General features: G+C 35.4%; 1 protein-coding gene across 1 annotated transcript; it reads right to left on the bottom strand.

Annotated features, from left to right (window-relative positions):
• Positions 1 to 7,789: 7,789 nt before the first annotated feature.
• Positions 7,790 to 10,149, bottom strand: LOC131606914 (uncharacterized). The gene is made up of 4 exons (XM_058879001.1): positions 9,992 to 10,149; positions 8,792 to 8,946; positions 8,200 to 8,354; positions 7,790 to 8,119 (listed from the first exon to the last, which is right to left on the bottom strand). The coding sequence occupies exons 1-4, from the start codon at positions 10,038 to 10,040 to the stop codon at positions 8,032 to 8,034; spliced, it is 447 nt and encodes a 148-aa protein (XP_058734984.1). The 5' UTR covers positions 10,041 to 10,149; the 3' UTR covers positions 7,790 to 8,031.
• Positions 10,150 to 20,177: the final 10,028 nt, after the last annotated feature.

Below are 20,177 nucleotides of genomic sequence, written 5' to 3'. Positions count from 1 at the left end.
CTTTTGGCAGATACTGAAAACATTAGCCTCGAAGAGGCGATGCGAGATGAAAAATGGAAAACTGCCATGAACGAAGAGATTAAGGCCATTGAACGTAACAACACATGGGAACTAGCAGAATTACCAAAAGGAAGTCAACCCATCGGTGTGAAGTGGGTGTTCAAGAAAAAGATGAATGCTCAAGGAGAAATAGAACAGGATAAAGTGTGGCTTGTTACGAAGGGATACAAACAGAAAGCTGGAATTGATTATGACGAAGTATTTGCTCCTGTTGCAAGAATGGAGACAATTCGCTTACTTATCTCACAAGCTGCTCAATTCAAATGGCCGATATTTCAAATGGATGTCAAGACAACATTTCTAAATGGTGTGCTCGAAGAAGAAGTTTACATCGAACAACCACCCGGATACATGAAAGTTGGAAAAGAAGAAAAAGTGCTAAAGTTGAAAAAGGCGCTTTATGGGTTGAAGCAAGCACCGCGATCATGGAATACACGAATCGATACATACTTCAAAGAGAATAGTTTCAAGCAATGTCCTTACGAACATGCTCTGTATGTAAAGAAGAATGGAGGTAATTTGTTACTCGTTGCTCTCTATGTCGATGATCTAATTTTCTTAAGTAACAACAGTCAGATGATAGAAGAATTCAAGGGCACAATGACACGTGAATTCGAGATGAAAGACTTAGGTCTGATGAGATTCTTTCTTGGTTTGGAGGTTCGACAAGAAGAAACTGGAATTTTCATTTCACAGGAGAAATATGCAAAAGAAATCTTGAAAAAATATAAGATGGAAAACTGTAATCTAATTTCGACGCCAATGGAACCAGGTGCAAAGTTGTCGAAATTTGATGGAGGAGAACACATTGAAGCAAGCAAATATCGAAGTTTGGTAGGAAGTCTTCGATATCTCACATGTACAAGGCCAGATATTTCGCTTAGTGTCAGAATTGTAAGTCGTTTCATGGAGGAACCAGTCTATACACATTGGATGGCATTGAAAAGAATTCTTCGATACATCCAAGGAACTGTGTCACTTGGAATGTTTTATTCAAGAGCAGAAGATTACAAGTTGACTGGTTATTCCGACAGTGATTGGTGCGGAGATGTAGACGATCGAAAAAGCACCTCAGGATATGTGTTCTTTATGGGAAATACCGCTTTTACATGGATTTCAAAGAAACAGCCGATTGTAACACTCTCGACATGTGAAGCTGAATACATAGCAGCATCTTGGTGCGTTTGTCATGCAATATGGCTTAGAAGATTGTTGAGTAAAATGGAGCTAAAACAGGAAGGTGCAACAGTAATACAAGTGGACAACAAATCAGCAATTGAGTTAGCAAAGAATCCAGTGAATCATGAAAGGAGCAAACACATCGACGTTCGCTTCCACTTCATTCGAGAACATGTGAAGGAAGGAAGTATCAAATTGAGGCATGTAGCAAGCAAGGATCAAGCAGCAGATATTTTCACAAAACCATTATCGAAAGAAATTTTCGACAGAGGCAAGAAATTGATAGGCATGATGGATGGTAGAAACATTCAAGTTTACAGGGGAGTTTTGTTGAATAAACTTTAATGTTATTAAGTGGGTTTTATTGATAAGTTAGTGAAAAATAAAGAGTCTCTTGTAGTTGAAAGGCCAAGAGTTCTTGTAGTGGAAAAGCCAAGAGATAGTGGCATATTAAGAGTATTTATTTGCGTTAATTTCCTAGTATAGCAGAAGTCTTTTAGGTCTATACAAAGACTTGTTTGTATTTTCATTTTCAACAAGAAAGTAAAAAGTTCAGTTTTAAAGTAAGATATCCACCAGTGGAAGTATAGTGTAAAAAGTGTTCTGTGCAGTTTTAAAGCAAGTCTTCCACCAGTGGAAGTATAGTGTTAAAAGTGTCCAAAATTGTTACAACTGCAGAATAGAACTAGCAGTCAGTTTTTTACACAATAAGGCTAAGATGTATTATTCGTGCCCTAGTTCAAAATTTCATTGGAGGTTTGATGAGGCGGTTTTTTTAGGAAAATGCTCTTTTCACCCTTAAGGGTGTGTCCCACACCTTTGAAAACCCAAAAATGTCCTTGTCGTGTTTGGAGATGCATCACCGAGTGCACGTAAAATCACACCAACAAAGAAGTTGCAAATTAGACACCCTCTATTTTGCCCAAATTTTTTCTGAAAATGTATCTTTCGATTTCGTAGATGCACTTTCATAAAGTGTTCACCCTTAAAGTAGTTCTAATACTATTATTGGATACTCATCTAATTTATTTTGTAGTTAGTGTTGAGTTAAAGGGTGGAATATGTTGAAGTTAGCATACTAAGTGGAAAGGACTTATATATTCAATACATTAAGTTGTTCTTCCAGCCCTTACTTGTTGGTCTGCAATTATAAAACCAAAAACCTCCGAACGAAGCTCAAAATTAAACGTGCAGTCAACGAATATCAAGAATTATGCTTAAACTCAAGACAACTTATTTTCCAATAACATATCAATCAATCTAAAATATTCAACACAATTATAAATCAACATTATAATCATTTTTTTATGCTCAAAGCCAAAAACTACAACCAAAGACTAAGGGTCTGTTTGAAATAGTTTTTGATTTTAGTTTTTAAAAACTGAAAAGTAAAAATCAAAACACAATTTAGCCATTTTAGTTTTTTGCTTTTAAAAACTGAAAAATTGTGAAGAGTTTTTAAAAACACATTTGTAAAATATTATATTCAAATAAGTTTTTAGTTTTTAAATTTTCAAAAACTAAAATAGAGTTTTTAAAAAGCCTTTCAAACAGGCCCTAACTACCTTCCTTTTTCCCTTATATAAGTTTGAATTTGTAGACAACCATATATAAGTTCGTATTTGTAGTTATCTTTCTTTTACTGCGTGAGGAGATATACTTTATATTAAGTATGAATATCACTTAGAAGTAATATAGCAAAACTGAAAAGCCGAGTTATGAAAATATTGATTCGATTGGCCTTAAGGTTTGCATTATCTACTATCACAAAACAAAGTCATTGATCACCACTTCAGGTTTGCATTATCTACTGTTATGAAACAAAATAATTGATCACCAACACTTTGTTTTTTAAGGGTGAACACTTTAGGGAAGTGCATCTCTGGATTCTAGAGATATATTTCCGGCCATATTCATTAGACAAAAAAGGGTTTCTCACTTATGAAGTGCTAAAAGTGTGTATAAAAAGTGCGTTCGGAGATACATCTCTGAATTCTATGGGTAGTTGTGACTTTCACTATGGTGGGGAGAACTCCTAATGGTGGAAAAAATAACCCCTTTGTATAAACAAAAAACAAAAGAAATCAAAAAAAATATCACTATATTGATATTAGGACGTTTGGTTTCAATTACCAACACAGATTAGGAGAACTATTAGGATGGTCCTAAGTCCGACATTGATCAGACATAGAGCTTGAAAAAGTTTATATAGACTGACACCCCTCATCTTACAAGTCGATTTTGTAAGGATGAATTAGGTCAAATTCTAACATGGTATCAGAGCCTAACGATCAAATCATGGACCGCCCATCACTTATATCCATGCACCAAACCCAAAAGAGTGATGGACGAGAGGGGGTGTATAAGGAAGATCCTAAGTCCCACATTAGGCAGACATAAATCTTGAAAATAGTTTATATAGAGTAACACCCCTCACCTTACAAGTCGGTTTTGTAAGAATGAGATAGGTCAAACTCTAATAAGAACATCATGCTTGGTTCTCTTTTTTAATATTATAGTTAATTTCATTTGTCTTTTTATTATATATATTTTTGATATGCATATGCCCCCAGCCTCAAGAAAATGTAGACAAGAAGTTAAGAAAATAGAGGTCGGATGCTAGTTGTGGTTATACTGTCCTGATGGATCTGTCACTGACCAATTCAAACAGTCATATGCATCACCTAATTATTGATGCCATCGGTCCCTATACATATGATATTTTGAACAATCTAGCGTAGTTGGTTGGTTCCTCGATCGGGGATGGGAAACCAAATGAAAGGAAATAGACTCCCTCCCGAGGAAGAATATACATGTAATGTTGTGGTGGGGTGTATGTTTTCCATTGTCACTAGAACCCTAACACCTTTTCTTGAGCTTCTTTGTGCATTCTTTCCAAAACTTAACATTGCCAATGCATCTAATCTCGAACCCATATGGCTGTTTGAAGTTAATGTCTAAGTGTGTTCTCTATGTAGTCTGGCTCTTGACTCTCAATTCTGCGAAGTTCGTGACCGATTAGGAGTTTTCAATCGAGGAGGAAAACTTGTGATTAGAGCTAGGCAGGTCTCGGGGGAAGTGTTATAGCTCTGACTATTGGGGCTAACATTTTAGAAGATGATAGTGAAGGTAGGAAAATGTCTTTGACCAAAGCTTGAAGGAAGGTATAAGATTTCAAGACATAGGTTCAGTTGTTGTCTAAGAAAAAGAAAACTACAAGAGACAACCATGTGAAGTTCGAGGAGGCTCTCATAATGGAATAAATAGTTGGGAAAAATAGAAGAATGAAGTTGTGGAGGTTGTACTCATACTTATAAGACCTTAGAGAAAATTCATTTTCTAAATCTTGGGGTTGAGTTCAATACAACAGTTGTGAGCCCATGAAAGAATGTGGTTAACAAATGTCAGTAATAAAGTGACGACTCATGGTGAATGTGTCTTTACCAAAAATTCATTTTTTTGTACTCCCTACATTCCTTATTATAAGCAAATATTGACTTTTTACATTCATTAAGTGACTAATGTATCTGAACTATATATAGACCAATATATTAGTTATAAAATAAATATAAAATGTAGATTTTTGCTTATAATAAAGAATGGAAGATGTGGTCTATTTTTATTTTGGTAGGGCAATGAATGTGCTCCCAACCATACTTTTTAATTATTGAACATCTTTAGATCGTGGGGGATACATGACCTCTATTAATTACATATTCCTCGAAAAAATTTATTTCGTGGAACTACTTGAAAAGAACAGTCCCTGACCCCTTACTTGATTGATAACTTGGGAGATAATCAATTTCTCATGAGGCTTTAGTGCCTATCCAACAAGCAAGGTTCACATATCATCGTTGGTGGTATTTGGGCTTTGCCTTTCCTCTAAGGGGAAGTGATGCCTCTTTTTTTTCATCCAAGCCTTTGTTAGGTATGGAAGTGTTAGAACAAGATTTGTTCTGATCAATATTCTTAGTTTTGATGATAACAATGTATATGAATTTTGTATGAGATAATGTGGGACTCTAATCCTATGCAATTTCCATTTCAGGAATCACATCAAGAGTATGCACAAAATTAGCGCAAGAAGCACTGACTCAGAAGGTTCAGCATGCAACATCAGAACATGCTCTGGCAAGACATCAGAAGATGGTCAAGCAGAATCAGAACATGGTCTATTGAAGAATCAGAAGAACTTGAGATCAGAAGCAGAAGCACTGAAGTTCTCATGGTATCACGCTAGAAGCACTTCAAGGTCAGAAGACAAGAAGATGCTCTGCACCAAGCTGTTTGACTCTGATAAAATTCAAACGTTGTTCATAAGGAAGTACAGGATAGCAGGCTAATACAGGATAGCATGCTAATACAGGATAGCAGGCTAATCTGACTGACAAAAGGAACGTTAGAAGCTATTAACGGCAATGTTAGTAGATGCAGCAAAAGCAAGGCTCGAGGTAGTTGACAAAAGAGTGAAACATTAAATGCAATGCTGTACGGATCACGCAACGCATTAAATGCTCCCAACGGTTATCTTCTCAAACGCCTATAAATAGAAGTTCTGATGAGAAGCTGAATATAACACTTTGCGCAAACATACAGAAACGCTGTCAAATTCAAAAGCTCTCAAACTTCATCTTCAACCTCACTTCATTACTGTTGTAATATCTTAGTGAGATTAAGCTTAAACTTAAGAGAAAAATCACAGTTGTGATAATTGCTTATTAAGAAGCATTGTAACTCTTATAAGAATTTGTTTACATTAAGTTGTAAGAACTAGAGGAGATCAAGTTATGATCGGATTCTCTAGAAAGTCTTAGAGGGTATCTAAGCATTGTGTTCCTAGAGTGATCAGGTTGTGATCAGAATACTCTAGAAGACTTAGAGGTTATCTAAGTGGAAAACCATTGTAATCTTGTGTGATTAGTGGATAAAATCCTCAGGTGAGGTAAATCACTCCAAGGGGGTGGACTGGAGTAGTTTAGTTAACAACGAACCAGGATAAAAATCATTGTGCAAATTATTTTTATCTTACAAGTTTTAAAGCTACACTTATTCAAACCCCCCCCCCTTTCTAAGTGTTTTTCTATCCTTCAGGAAGGTCTTTGTGGTGCCTCGTCTTCTAAAACGTTATCTCTATGTAAAAAATTCTAAAGAAAAACAAACTTTATTAGACTATCATCTTATTAATAACTATTTTGTAAATAGGAACATGGTCATTACATTCAATTGTTAAAATATTTTAATTGTGATGCATTTTAAGTCTTGGATATTTCTTTGAGAAAATGTTTCCAACATGCATACCTCTCGTATTGTACTGGTTACGACTTTGTAAGGTCCTTCCCAATTTGGGGTTACCTTTCCTAGAGTGGCGTTCTTATGTCACATGTTCCCTCCACAGGACCAAGTCATCAGAACCAAACTCTTGTGGGACCACCTTTTTATGTACTTTGAATCCATCCTCGGCTTAATGCTTTGTTTATTACATCCCAGTTGCGACATTCTTCAAAAAAATTCTAGCTCATCCATACACATTTCCCTGTTCTCTTAGCTAGATTTGTGATGTAAGGTTCTTCAACGAAACCTGCCTATCTCAACTAGGACCAATTATTTAGACCCATAAGTGAGCCGAAAAGAAATTTCACGAGTTGCTAAGTGAGGCATGGTATAAGATACCCTTGAAACGTAAAGGGGCTCCCCGGGCCAAGTTCCCTTAGCCATCATTGTGTCTCCTCTCAAAGCCCCATTGTAGGACTATATTTGCCATTTCTTTCTTGTTTGTTTGTCCGTGGATGCTCCATCATAGTGAAGTGTTGTACAACGTGGATGCTCCATTGATAAGAAGGCCACTAGGCCTATTAGAAATAAGAAACCATCAGTCCTACTCAAAGACTTTTATTACTAAGAGGGTGCATTTAGTTGTATTTGTTTTAAATTCTATCTTGTCTTTATCTTTTGTTGGCCCATGGCCCAATTGAGGGTTGCAACCCTAGCTATTTATATGTAAGCTTCCTTTTGATAGAAGATCTTATAAAGAAAATATAAATTTATTTTAATGTCAATTTTCTTTTATGCCTCTTAGATCTACCTCTAGTCTAACATAGACTATCATCCATCATAGGGGATTATGGACCTTGACCTAGTATAGAACTTTTTTTTTAGAAAAACTTTTTTTCTTTTATTTATAATAACCTTAACTATTCACATTTTTATCTTTATGATAAATAGTTACGAGTAATTTTAAATAATGAACATTTTTTTAAATAATACTTAAATAAACAAATTTTAGTTTATGACTGAATCAAACAACTAAAATTGATGCTCTAGATGATATTAGAGTGAAAATTTGTTTTAAAAAATATCAAAAATAACGTTTACAAACTACAATTTTTTGGAAAAGAAAATATTACTTCATAAGTGTTTTGTTTGAGTTGCACAATATTAAAATTAAATTTTAATTATAAAATTAATATTATTTATTAAAATAGTTTTCATTAAATATATTTAGTGGAAGAGTTATATTGCAACTTATATCATCAAATTACCTCTTAATATGTAGTAACAGAAAATTTAAATCCTATTCTCTCAAATTCTGAAATGTTCCATCTGTATAGTTCTGCAATTATACCAAAAACACACTATATATTGACATTTTAAACATACACATAAATTTTGCTTCATGTGGAATAGATCAAGCAAACAAATGAATGCTAATAAAAAACTAGATTTTGTTCATTATGCTACCTCGTTCTGAATCTTGATTTCAACAAAACCATATCCATATATGTAAAAGCTAAACTATAAGTTTAGCTTCCCACTTCCACCACATGTTGAACATGATCTGCCAGAAGTGCATTTTGTACAGTAGCTCCACTTCTTTGGAAGCCTGGATTATGTAATCGTCGAGTTTAATGCTAAACTCGAAATTATAAAGTTTAGAGGAAATCGGAGATGAGAAAATTGTACCCGTCGGTGAATCGAGTAGCCATGTTTTTGGATAGATCTCTTGCCTTCTGAGCATTTGCTTCGGAACGTTTCCTAAGCACAAATCCTTCACCTTTGCAGGCTGAACATATACCAGAACCTCCACAATCTTCGCAGTCTTTGAGTTCAATCTTTAACTGTTTCATATAAAAGTTTGACACACAATTCAATCTATGTATCTTCATCATATATTATTACATACTGTTCATAAAAAAAATTGTTTAACCGGGTTGCATCACATGGCACCGATTGAGCACAGATCCCATTCGCCAGGTCGAGCCTAGTTTTGGAATAATTGACACGAATGAATGATCTATTTATAAAGTACTGATCTGACAGACACCGGACATGGCAGTGATATATACACGCCGTAACTATTTAAGAATATAGAAAGGAACGAAATTAACCAAGTATAAACGAAGATATATATAAACTACATGTGGTTCTATCGTGTCGGTGTGGGACACTGAAAACGTCTTCAATCTGAAGTGTTTGTGCTAGATAGATTTGATATTGCCGAGTTTGCTACAAATAATCATTTTATTGTTACTAACAACAAAGATGGATTACTTACCTGTGTGGGCTCGGAAGCTTTGGATCTCTTTACAAGAAGAGTGGCTGCTGCACCAACAAAAGTTGCAGCTACTGCCACTGAAACCGCTGTCTCAGGCAGTGAAGAGGAGACTGTGAATGATCTCCTTTGTAATTGTGACTTCCCATCTTTCACATCTAATCAAGTTATAAAATTAGAGCAGAAAATACAGATTTTGTTTTTCATTTTACAACATCAACTGTAAGGTAGCCATAAGTTTTTATCTGTGATCTTTTGCTTTGGGTCAACATATTTAAGACAAGTTCAAGTGTGAATTGCAGGTATGCCCTTTTCGAACTAATTTAAACTCCAAGTGGTAGTTTCTATCATAAATCATCAGAGTCATCTTAAGTTTTTTCCTTGTGAAGGTTAGTCACGGCTTAACCATGAAAAACAACTAGACTCTATTTAACGATTTTTTAACAATAACAAAGTTTTACAAGGCCCTGTTTATGAAGGGTTTAACCGTGAAAAATATTGAGCACTCTGTAATAACTCCTCTTGCACGCTCTCAAAGACGGTCCTATTAATCACAAATTATTGAACAACATATTTTCTGATAAGTTTCACGGGACAGAGTAACATGACATTAGGGAACGGATTCAGATTATTTCAGAAGATATCAAAGGGGATCAACATGCATAATTGAATCTAAGAGATAAAATGCTTACTTAACATTTGACAACATTCATATCAATTCAATTATACCAAAACTTAATAAAACTTCTCTACATTTCTAGGTTTTACCTACTCTAATCAATCAAGTGCATGTTCGGATTTTGAATGAACTTAGCAGAATCATGGTGTGCACCATAAATTTGACAAAAACTACCCTTTAGAATCTCAACAAAATCACATATCAGTATGATTCTATCAATCCACCAACAATCCAAACACGCACCAAAAACGAAATCCTTAATAATTGAGAGCAACTGCACCCTAAGCAGCATTAATTACAGCAACTTAATTTTGAACTTTCATTGGATTAACACTTATCACCAAACCTAATATTCTAAAAAATGAAGATGAACTATTATGAATTGGCCCAACTACCCAGTTAAAACAACATTGCATACACACCAGAATTAACTACTAACTTTATGAAATTTTACATTGGCCTAATAACAATAATTGCAAGTACAAGAAGGGAAATAATTGGTGAGGAAGAAAGTAAAATCTTACTCTGTGAGAAGCGGTGAAGTGATATAGGGCGCTGCACAACTACATCCATTTAGATAACTTTTTTGTTCTGTTTCTGTCCACCAACCGGTACAGTTTTGGCTTTCTTATCTTTTAAAATTGTTCTAAAGTTCTTGTTGTTGGTAGTTAAGTTTAGAAACATTGGTGGAACGAAAAGAAAAGGGGAGGGAGAGAATAGTGACAAAAATGTAGGGTGATAGTATTTTTTTATTAAAAAAATTAAATCTAAAATAATTTATAGATTATTTTATAGTAGATATAATAGAATAAAATTTATTTGAAGTATATTTTTTTAAAAATTATTAAATGTGAAAAATTAAAATTAAGAGAATATTTATCTCGTCTCATAGGTTCTCACATACATCGTGCGTTGTCAAATTTGCTCTTTTGCTTCCGTGTATCCCCGGAAGTACACCTTTTTTATTTTATGTTGATTTGTTCCGTAGATACTGTTGAAATGCAAAGGCCCAATAACAAGCCCATAACACAATGAATCACTAGGTCCAGTTCCGCTCTTTTTTACTTTCCGCTTTTATCTCTTCAGTCTGTTTTGTAACGACTGCTTGATTTCCCTAAATAGTCTATCACCATCAATGTAAACGATATAAAAAATATTCAATAATAATAATATTTCAGTTTCCTGTATTCTTGTTCTTGAGCTCTCAATGCTTCCGCTTGCTCACCTTAACATGGTATCAGAAAGATTGCTCTGATCCATTCTTTTCTTTCCCTCAACCCCATCTTCGTTCTTCTTCGTTTCTTCATCATCACCGCCATCTTCGTTTTTTCCTCGCTTTCTATCGTTCTCCCTCTTCTTTTCCATTCAACCCTTTTTTTCTCTTGTTCTAACCTTCATGTCCGATTCAGACGACGAGTCTCTATCTCCCAAAAAATCTCCCAAACATAGAAAAATGACCATTAACCCTAAGGTTCGTTCTTTTCAACAAGATATGCTTGATCCTTACTATATGCATCCTAGTAACAATCCTGGATTATCGCTTGTCACCCCTCCCCTAAACAACTCCAATTTCGACTCATGGTCACGATCTCTCAAATTAGCCCTCATGTCCAAGAACAAATTAGGGTTCATTGATGGAACCCTAATCCGTCCCGCTACTTCTGATCCCAACCATGTCCTATGGAACCGCTGCAACAACATGGTCATGGCATGGATCACCAATTCCATTGATAAAGATATCTCTGAAAGCGTTCTTTGGATTGACTCTGCTAAAGAAATTTGGGAAGAATTACATGAAAGGTATCATCAAGGCGACATCTTTTGGATCTCAGACCATCAAGAAGAGATATATGCTCAAAAGCAAGGTGATCAGACCATTAATCAATACTTGTACTCTCTGGCACAATAGATTAGGACACACATCCTATCAGACTCTTGTTCAAATCAATAAAAAATTTCCCTTATCCAATTTGCACAAAAATCACGATCCCTGTGATGCTTGTTTTAATGCTAAACAAAAATGTTTACCTTTCTATACTAGTGATACTTCTACTTTACATTGTTTTGATCTCATACACATGGATATTTGGGGCCCTATTTCAAACCCATCTATCAATGGACTCAAATATTTCCTCACTATTGTGGATGACCACAGTCAATAATGCTGGATTTTTTTAATGAAACACAAATCTGAAACATCTAATTTAATAAAAAAAATTGTCACTTTCATTCAAACTCAATTTCAGAAAATTGTTAAGATTATTCGCTCAGACAATGGAGCCGAATTTTTGCTAAAAGATTTTTACATTTCTAAGGGCATTCAACACCAAATCTCTTGTGTTTATACACCTCAACAGAATGGTTTGGTTGACCGTAAACACCAACATTTACTTGGTGTCACTCGGGCTCTTCTTTTTCAAGCTAATATACCTAAACGCTTCTAGTCCTATGCTTTACTTTATGTTGTTCACATTATTAACAGATTGCCATCTAAACTTATCAACAACCAAAGCCCTTTTCATTTGCTTCACAATACTATTCCTGATTATTCTGCTATAAAAACTTTTGGTTGTCTAGTTTATGCTTGCAGTTTGCAGGTACATAGAACTAAATTAGACTCAGGATCCCACAAATGCATCCTCTTAGGGATCAAACCAGATGTAAAAGGATACATCTAATACAACATCAAAACAAGACAGATTTTCCTCTCAAGAGACACTATATTTTATGAACATATTTTTCCCTACCAATCACCTATACCAGCCCCATATCAATCCACCCAACCTCTCCATCACCTTAACATAGATGACCTCTTTGATTATTCTCCTCAACACAATCCTCCATCTTCCCCTGATAATATTTCTCATCCCTCCAACACCCTATCCCCACCTTCATCCACCCCTGCCTCCACTTCTTCCATACCTATACAAGATACAACCATCTCACCAACCTCACAGCCTAATCTATCTAATGACAACAGCCCTACTCCTCCTCCATCCACCACCAGAAAAACAACAAGATCACACAAACAACCTGCCTACCTCAAGGATTATAATTTCTCCCTACTTCAAGGCAACCAACCCTCTTCTCCATTAACTAAACCTAATACCACTCCCTATCCCTTAGTTGCTTACATCTCTTATGATAAGTTATCCACCAGTCACAAATTATTTACCTTAAACATCTCTACTGTAACTGAGCCTAATTCCTGCAAAGCTGCCATTAATGATCCTCTTTGGCAACATGCCATACAAAGTGAGCTTCAATCCCTTCACAATACCAACACTTGGGATATTACATCACTACCACCAAACAAGAAAGCCATTGGCAGCAAGTGGATATTTAAACTCAAGTATGCCCCTGATGGCACCATAGCAAGGCATAAAGCCAGGCTTATAGCCAAAGGTTTTACTCAAACTGAAGGATTGGACTACTTAGAAACTTTCAGCCCCTGTCATTAAAATGAGAATCATCAGAATTCTTTTATCCATTGCTGCTACCTATAGCTGGCACATTCATCAATTGGACATTAACACAGCTTTCCTCCATGGGGATCTTGGGGAAGAAGTTTACATTAAACCCCCACCAGGAATGAAACTGCCTGCAAATATGGCATGCAAACTGAAAAAATCTATCCATGGCTTGAAACAAGCCAGCATGCAGTGGAACCACAAACTCACCACCACTCTCGTTCACACGGGTTTCCTACAATCTAAATTTGATTATTCTCTATTTACTAAATATTCTACTACATCATATACTGTCATTCTTGTCTATGTGGATGATTTAATTGTTGCAGGTACAAGTCTTTCAGAAATCATAACCATTAAAGACACTTTAGACAAGCAATTCAGCATAAAAGACATGGGAATCTAAAAATATTTTTTAGGTTTGAAATTGCTCACTCTACACAAGGGATTACTTTGTGCCAACACAAATATTGACTTGAATTACTTCAAGGCACGGGTCTGTTAGCTTCAAAACCGGTTTCTACTCCCATTGATCCTGGCCAAAAGTTGGACAACAATGAAGATGACCTCCTGCAAGATCCATCACTCTTTCGCAGCATCATTAACAAGCTCTTATATCTAACACATTCTCGTCCTGACATCGTTTTCTCTGTTTGCAGATTAAGTCAACATTTGGCCAAACCTACACAGACGCACCTACAAGCAGCACACCGGATCATTCGCTACCTCAAAAACGCTCCAGCCATGGGACTGTTTTTCAAACGATGCTCCAAGCTTCATCTCACAGGCTTCTCAGATTCGGATTGGGGCTCCTGTCCAACATCCAGACATTCCACCACTGGATTTTGTTTCTTCCTCGGAGATAACATTATCAGCTGGAAAACTAAGAAACAAACTGTTGTATCTCGCTCATCATCGGAATCCGAATATCGCGCCTTGGCCAATACCACATGTGAAGCTCAATGGTTATTGTATCTCCTTCACGACTTCCGAATCAATCACAAGATACCTGTCAACATCTACTGCGACAACCAAAGTGCTATATAGATTGCCACAAATCCAATCTTCCATGAACAAACAAAGCATATAGAACTAGACTGCCACCTTGTCCGCGACAAACTTCAAGACCGTACCATACATCTGATGCCATTCAACTCTGCCAATCAAGTAGCTGATGTCTTCACAAAGGCCCTTCACCTTGGTCCCTTTTCTTCTTGTGTATCCAAACTTGGACTGTTGAATATCCATTCCAGTTTGCGGGGGGGGGGGGGGGTGTTGAAATGCAAAGGCACAATAACAAGCCCATCACATAATGAATCACTAGGCCCAGTTCAGCTCTTTTTTACTTTCCGCTTTTATCTCTTCAGTATGTTTTGTAACGGCTTCTTGCTTTCCATAAATAGTCTATCACTATCAATGTAAAGGATATAAAAAATATTCAATAATAATATTTCAGTTTCTTGTATTCTTGTTCTTGAGCTCTCAATGCTTCTGCTTGCTCACCTTAACAGATACATCTACGAAACCATTTTTTTAACTGAATTATTTGGGAGTTTTCCAAAATGTTTCCCAATTTAAAATGCTTCTGTGGATGCATCTCAAAAAACGTAAATTTTAGAAAAAAAATTCTTTCGAAAGTGTATTTACGGAAACAGGGAGCATAAATGTAATTGGCTGGATATCCAAGAGGGAGCATAAATGTATATGGTGAATTGAGATATTCTCAAAATTATTTTATTTTATTTTTTAAAAGGGAGTGCATATAATATCAACATGGATTAATTGTAATTTGTAGTAGAATTATACTTTGTTACGAATTAAAGTTTGAATTTTGGTATAGGTTATGCTAACATGTGCCCTTAGGACACATGTTAAGAGCTAAATGTAGAAATTTTTTCTTAAAAATTACGCATTGTTTTCATAAAAAGTTTATAATTAATGTTTTTATTACGTTTTCTAATACAAATTTACTATATTTAGGTTTCTTAACATGTGCCCCAATGGCACATGTTAGCTTTTTCCTTTGGTATAAACATATAAAAAGAGAGCCTAAGCCCAAGTGAGAATAAAAGCTAAGAGCCCAAATGGACCATCGTCCTAGACATACAAGCATTGATCAAGGGGTTATTTTTAACACTTAGGGGTGTTGTCCAACACTATGACTAGAGCTGCAGTCTTCTTTAATTCGGAGAGCCAAAACATATAAATGGGTTGAAGTAGGTTAGTCAAATTATTTCATGGATTGTCAGAAATGAGCTCAGTCCAGTTACTAATAGGCCATGTATCCTGATCGGCTAGCCCAATGGATGCACCATTTATTCCAAACTCCTTAACGCAAAATGATGGGGCACCTTATTTTGTTAAAATTTAATTCGAAGATGCATCTCCTTATACATATGCATTTAATTCTGAGACGCATCTCTGTAAAAATCCTTAATTTAAAATTCAAGGAGTTGTACTAGCATGCATCTTCGGACGCTTTAACTCATATACCTACGCCAAACCTTTCCTTCTCCTCCTTCATTTTCTGAAAAGTCATTGAAAAAATATCATTTGAGCTCTTTTGCTGCAAACCATTTTCAAACACTATTCGAGGAAGTTTCATCAAGTTCAATCACTTCATTCTACTTCATTTTCTGCAAACTCACTCACTCGATTTAAGCTTCTTATCCATAACTTTTAATTAGTAAGTTTCTCGTTTCATTCTCTATTTTTTGTGTGTTTTGAATGGTGTTTTAGGTAAAATAAGTTGTATAAGATACATTAGATAGTAGTGCAATCAAAATAGGTAGATGATATGGACATCCATTGCCATTTGATTAGAGGTTAGGGAAGTAATGGGGTTTCTTTCATGGCTGAAAATTGCGACTTCATTCGAGGATGCATCTCCGGGTTATGTTTGAACTATTTTCGGAGGTGTGTCTCCGGTTTTGTACCTGGATGAATTTTGGTTGAATTTTTTATGTGACTTTCTGGTTTTAACGCATGTGCAATGGCTAAAAATAACCATGATTTAATTAAGCTCGGTTATGTATCCCAAATCGCGTTTGTACAAAGTGAGAAGGTCGCGGCCAGGAGTCTATGATAATTTTTTATGGTTCACATTGTTGAGGTTCACAACCATATGGTTCTACTTCTCGTAGTCACCTATCTCAGGCCTCTACTTCATGTGGTCACGTGTCCCCAGATGATGAAGTACATGAAGCCCTTGAAGCCTAAGAGGAACCCGTTGCTAATACCCCTATAGATATTTATCCATGAGACCCGTTTGACACCTCCTTACTTCATCTCTATGGAGGCCATGCTACTAGGAATGTCTTGGAAGGAGAGGTATTTTTATTTACTTGTGCACTATATATGTTTTAAACTGATTAAATCACAAATGATGGTAATGTGTACTTTTTACATTTGTTTTAAACTAATTAAGTCACGTCTGATGGTGATATTTTTTATAGGAGCATCTGTGTTTAAAATTTAAAAACCACAAGATATTGGATTTGGAACAGCCTGACGATGGTTCAAGAATGTTATCTGCTATTCTAGTATTGCCGATTTATGTGATGCTGCATACATGACCATAAACCATGGCATGCAGGCGACATTTGTAGAGAGATGGCATTTAGAGACATCATTGTTGCACAAGGAAAGAAGATACCAAGGATTAGGAACATCGCCAAAATAAAACAGTATTATAGTTAAAAATGATTGTATGTTTATTTGTTTTATCATTTCTCATGTAATAGATTGACATATAGATAAATGAAATTATTGTTCTATTATCTTTTTCTATCGCACTATTTTCTCTTCTTTTCTCTTTTTTAGGATACAATAAGTGGGAAAAGCTAAACGCATTTCTACGCAGCTGGCGCACCCCTTCCTTCAATATTAGCCACTCCAAAGGCGTAGGCGGTGGAGCCTGGAGTCATCCACCTCGATTCGAGTTATAACTCGGGGAAGGAACAAGAATCCTACCCTTGGCCAAGGACAGTCCTCTGTGACGCGGAGCAATTGCAAAGTTATGTTCAAATCTCATCAATCCCCACTAAGGGAGTAGGCACCACGAAGCAAACAACACACACAATAGTGAAATCCAAATAAAAAAAATTAAAAATGTAACAAACATCCTTTAATATATAAAGTGACAATAAATTACAAAAAATCGGTGTGGAGAAAAGTTTGAAGGAGCCATGAAAGGCTCGAAGATCAGGGACAAGCAACTTTGGCTGACATACAATATTTTTTATATCCGTTAACTTAATTTTACAAAATCTCAATCCGAGTCAATTACATTGACTTAGGTCAAAAGATCACTTTATGCATTGAAAATTGATATTTTAAACTAAAATGCAAAATGGCGCGAGGAACACAAATACAACAAAACTATAATCAAGCAAAGCATTAAAACAATTCAATTTGACATCGTTACGCTAGAAGAACTGTTGTCTAATGGTTATCAAACTAACATCAAATTGTTGAGACATCTAAATTTATACCCCTAATTCCACACCATATTGGTAGCACAAAAAAAAAAAAAATACAAACATTTGATTTGCACGCATGTATGCTTTGAAAAAGTAAAAGAACATGTACAAATATTTGATCACCCAATATTACGCTCGCAGGTAGAACATGTACAAACTCAAACTCATGACGTGCATCTCGTGAGTAAAGTAAATTTTCTCGGTGTCTTCTGATTCTTGCCCGGTAATTTCTTACACAATCAATACAACGCAGTGTCTTTACTGTATCAACCTGCGTCGAAATAAATAAATAAGTTAAAACCATTTCAAATTTTATATCCAACCGCTCATAAATATTTATTGAGTTACTTTCCACGGACAAAAATATTTAATGTTTCAGTTTGGTCACCAGTGTATATACTTCTGCTATGTATGGTTTCTCAATTCTATTCCTTTTTATTGTTTCTGTAATTATTAGTGTCAGTGAAGAAATGGCTTTTATTTGTTTGGAAAGTGAATTTTCAGAGGTAATACTGCAGTTTTTCGGACAAGTTATAACTATTTGCTTCAAATGAATTGCGTGAGTTCAATTATGTTTAAATATTAAATTATATTTACATACATGATAAATCATGTATACGTAATGTAAACATTACCATAAACTCTTGCATATATGGTTTTAGAGTTGGGCTCGTGAAAACACAAAATATTTGGTTAACAAAATTGATATTATAAGATAAAATAGACCGAAGACAGCTTTAGACTAATTAAATCCTAAAATAAGGCATAATTTTGAGTTTATGTCTTATAGTTTATAGCTTATAAATTCATATGAGAATTTAGACCTGTTTGGTAACGGTATTTTCATCATTAGTTTATAGCTTATTTTACTAGCTTATAGCTTATTTTTCAGACGCTATTTCAAATAGCGTTTTAGCTTATAGCTTATCATATTTTTTTTCCTTTTTTATCCTTATTATTTTAACATAAACTCATTTTTATCCTTTATAATTTATTTTAATTTCAAATTAAATAATTATGTATTAAATATCTTTTATGTGATTTTATATTTATAAGTTACTTGAACCTCTAATTTTACTAAATACTTCAATTAGCTTATCAGCTATCAGTCTCAATCATCAGCCATAAGCTATGAGCTATGAGTCATCAGCCATCAGCTATAAGCTATAACTTATCAGTCAACCGCTATTTTTACTAAACTGACCCGATATATTCTTCAAGATATTACAACATAATTGTCGATTGAAAATAGGTGTTGCTACACAATTATCAAAGTTACTGAGTGAGAAGCTAATGTATAATTTGTTTTTTCACGATTTTTGAGAATTGCTATGAAGAAATTATCGCATCGAATCGGAGACTACTTCCCTCTTTTTAAGATGTTTCATATCACTGTCTAAAATTGTAAAAAACAGTCAATCAACCACAGTGGATCCAAGAATAAACAATCAAATTATATATTGTACGATTACTACTTGTATGGTAGATAATCGATCTAGAAATATATTCAATAATGGTCGTTAGACCGCTCAAAATAATTTCTCAAACAAGGAGAAATACAAGTCATTCTCCAAGGAGAATCCAAAATAAAAGAAATACATGATCATTTCTCAAATAAGGAGAAATTCAAATAATTCTCTAAAGAGAATTCAAAAAAGTATTCGGAAAATTTAACGACTAGAAAGAAAGGGGGAAAAGTTGGCACGCGGAAGGAAAAACTCAAAAGATATTTGTGGTGTGTTTTGGAATGAAACATGTGCATTCCTTATACTATAAGTAAGTTAGTCAAAATATCTAATTTTATCAATGTGAGACTAATTAATTTTTTTTCAATTAACACACAAACACACTTATTTTTCTAACAATGTGAGTGTAACACCCCAATTCTACCCAAAGCATTTAGGCAAGAAAATATCAGAGTATTAAAATTTCATACAACATAATTAGGATGTTACACTAAGTAACCAAACAAACACCTAGAAAACAAACGGACATCAGCGATGCCAAAAGCATACAACACCTGCCAATAAAATGACCATATAACACACGGAAGGGTGAGAATATAATTCATAATGAAAAACATGACAAATATAGTAATGCCAACAAGTATCATCAAGAATCATACAACAAGGTAATCCACTCATTTAACCACAATCGATATATAAGTAATGCGACACATGAATGATAACATAAATTATAAAGACAGACAATGATGAATGAGACTCGACTATGCATATGCGTGTGGTACCAAATCCGGAGTAAACTCCTCCTTGTCATTATGACAAATACACCTTGCCGAGCATTATGCTGGGACTTTATTCCACTCAGGAAGCCTGCAGGCTGTCGTCATCGAGCATGTAGCTCCTACTGATGACCCTTGCCGAGCATTATGCTGGGACTTTATTCCACTCATGAAGCCCGCAGGCTGTCGTCATCGAGCATGTAGCTCCCACTGATGACCCTTGCCGAGCATTATGCTGGGACTTTATTCCACTCAGGAAGCCCGCAAGCTGTCGTTATCGAGCATGTAGCTCCCACTGATGACCCTTGCCGAGCATTATGCTGGGACTTTATTCCACTCAGGAAGCCTGCAGGCTGTCGTCATCGAGCATGTAGCTCCCACTGATGACCTCTTACCACTCAGGCTAATATACCGTTACCGAGCATTAAGCTCCTACTGGTAACCAATGCCCGCAGGCCATCTGTTAACAGCATTCCGCCATTAACGTATTAAAATGTTATGATGCGCAAATATATGA

This window comes from Vicia villosa, linkage group LG5, assembly GCF_029867415.1.
Source record: "Vicia villosa cultivar HV-30 ecotype Madison, WI linkage group LG5, Vvil1.0, whole genome shotgun sequence".
Taxonomy (NCBI): Eukaryota; Viridiplantae; Streptophyta; class Magnoliopsida; order Fabales; family Fabaceae; genus Vicia; species Vicia villosa.
This window is presented reverse-complemented; position numbering and strand designations above follow the sequence as displayed.

Coding starts and splice junctions, on each gene's coding strand:
- LOC131606914 (XM_058879001.1), bottom strand. CDS start 10,040: ATGGATGTAGTTGTGCAGCGCCCTATATCACTTCACCGCTTCTCACAG. Junction 8,947..9,991: donor ACTTCACCGCTTCTCACAGA/GTAAGATTTTAC, acceptor TAACTTGATTAG/ATGTGAAAGATGGGAAGTCA. Junction 8,355..8,791: donor AAGCTTCCGAGCCCACACAG/GTAAGTAATCCA, acceptor TATATGAAACAG/TTAAAGATTGAACTCAAAGA.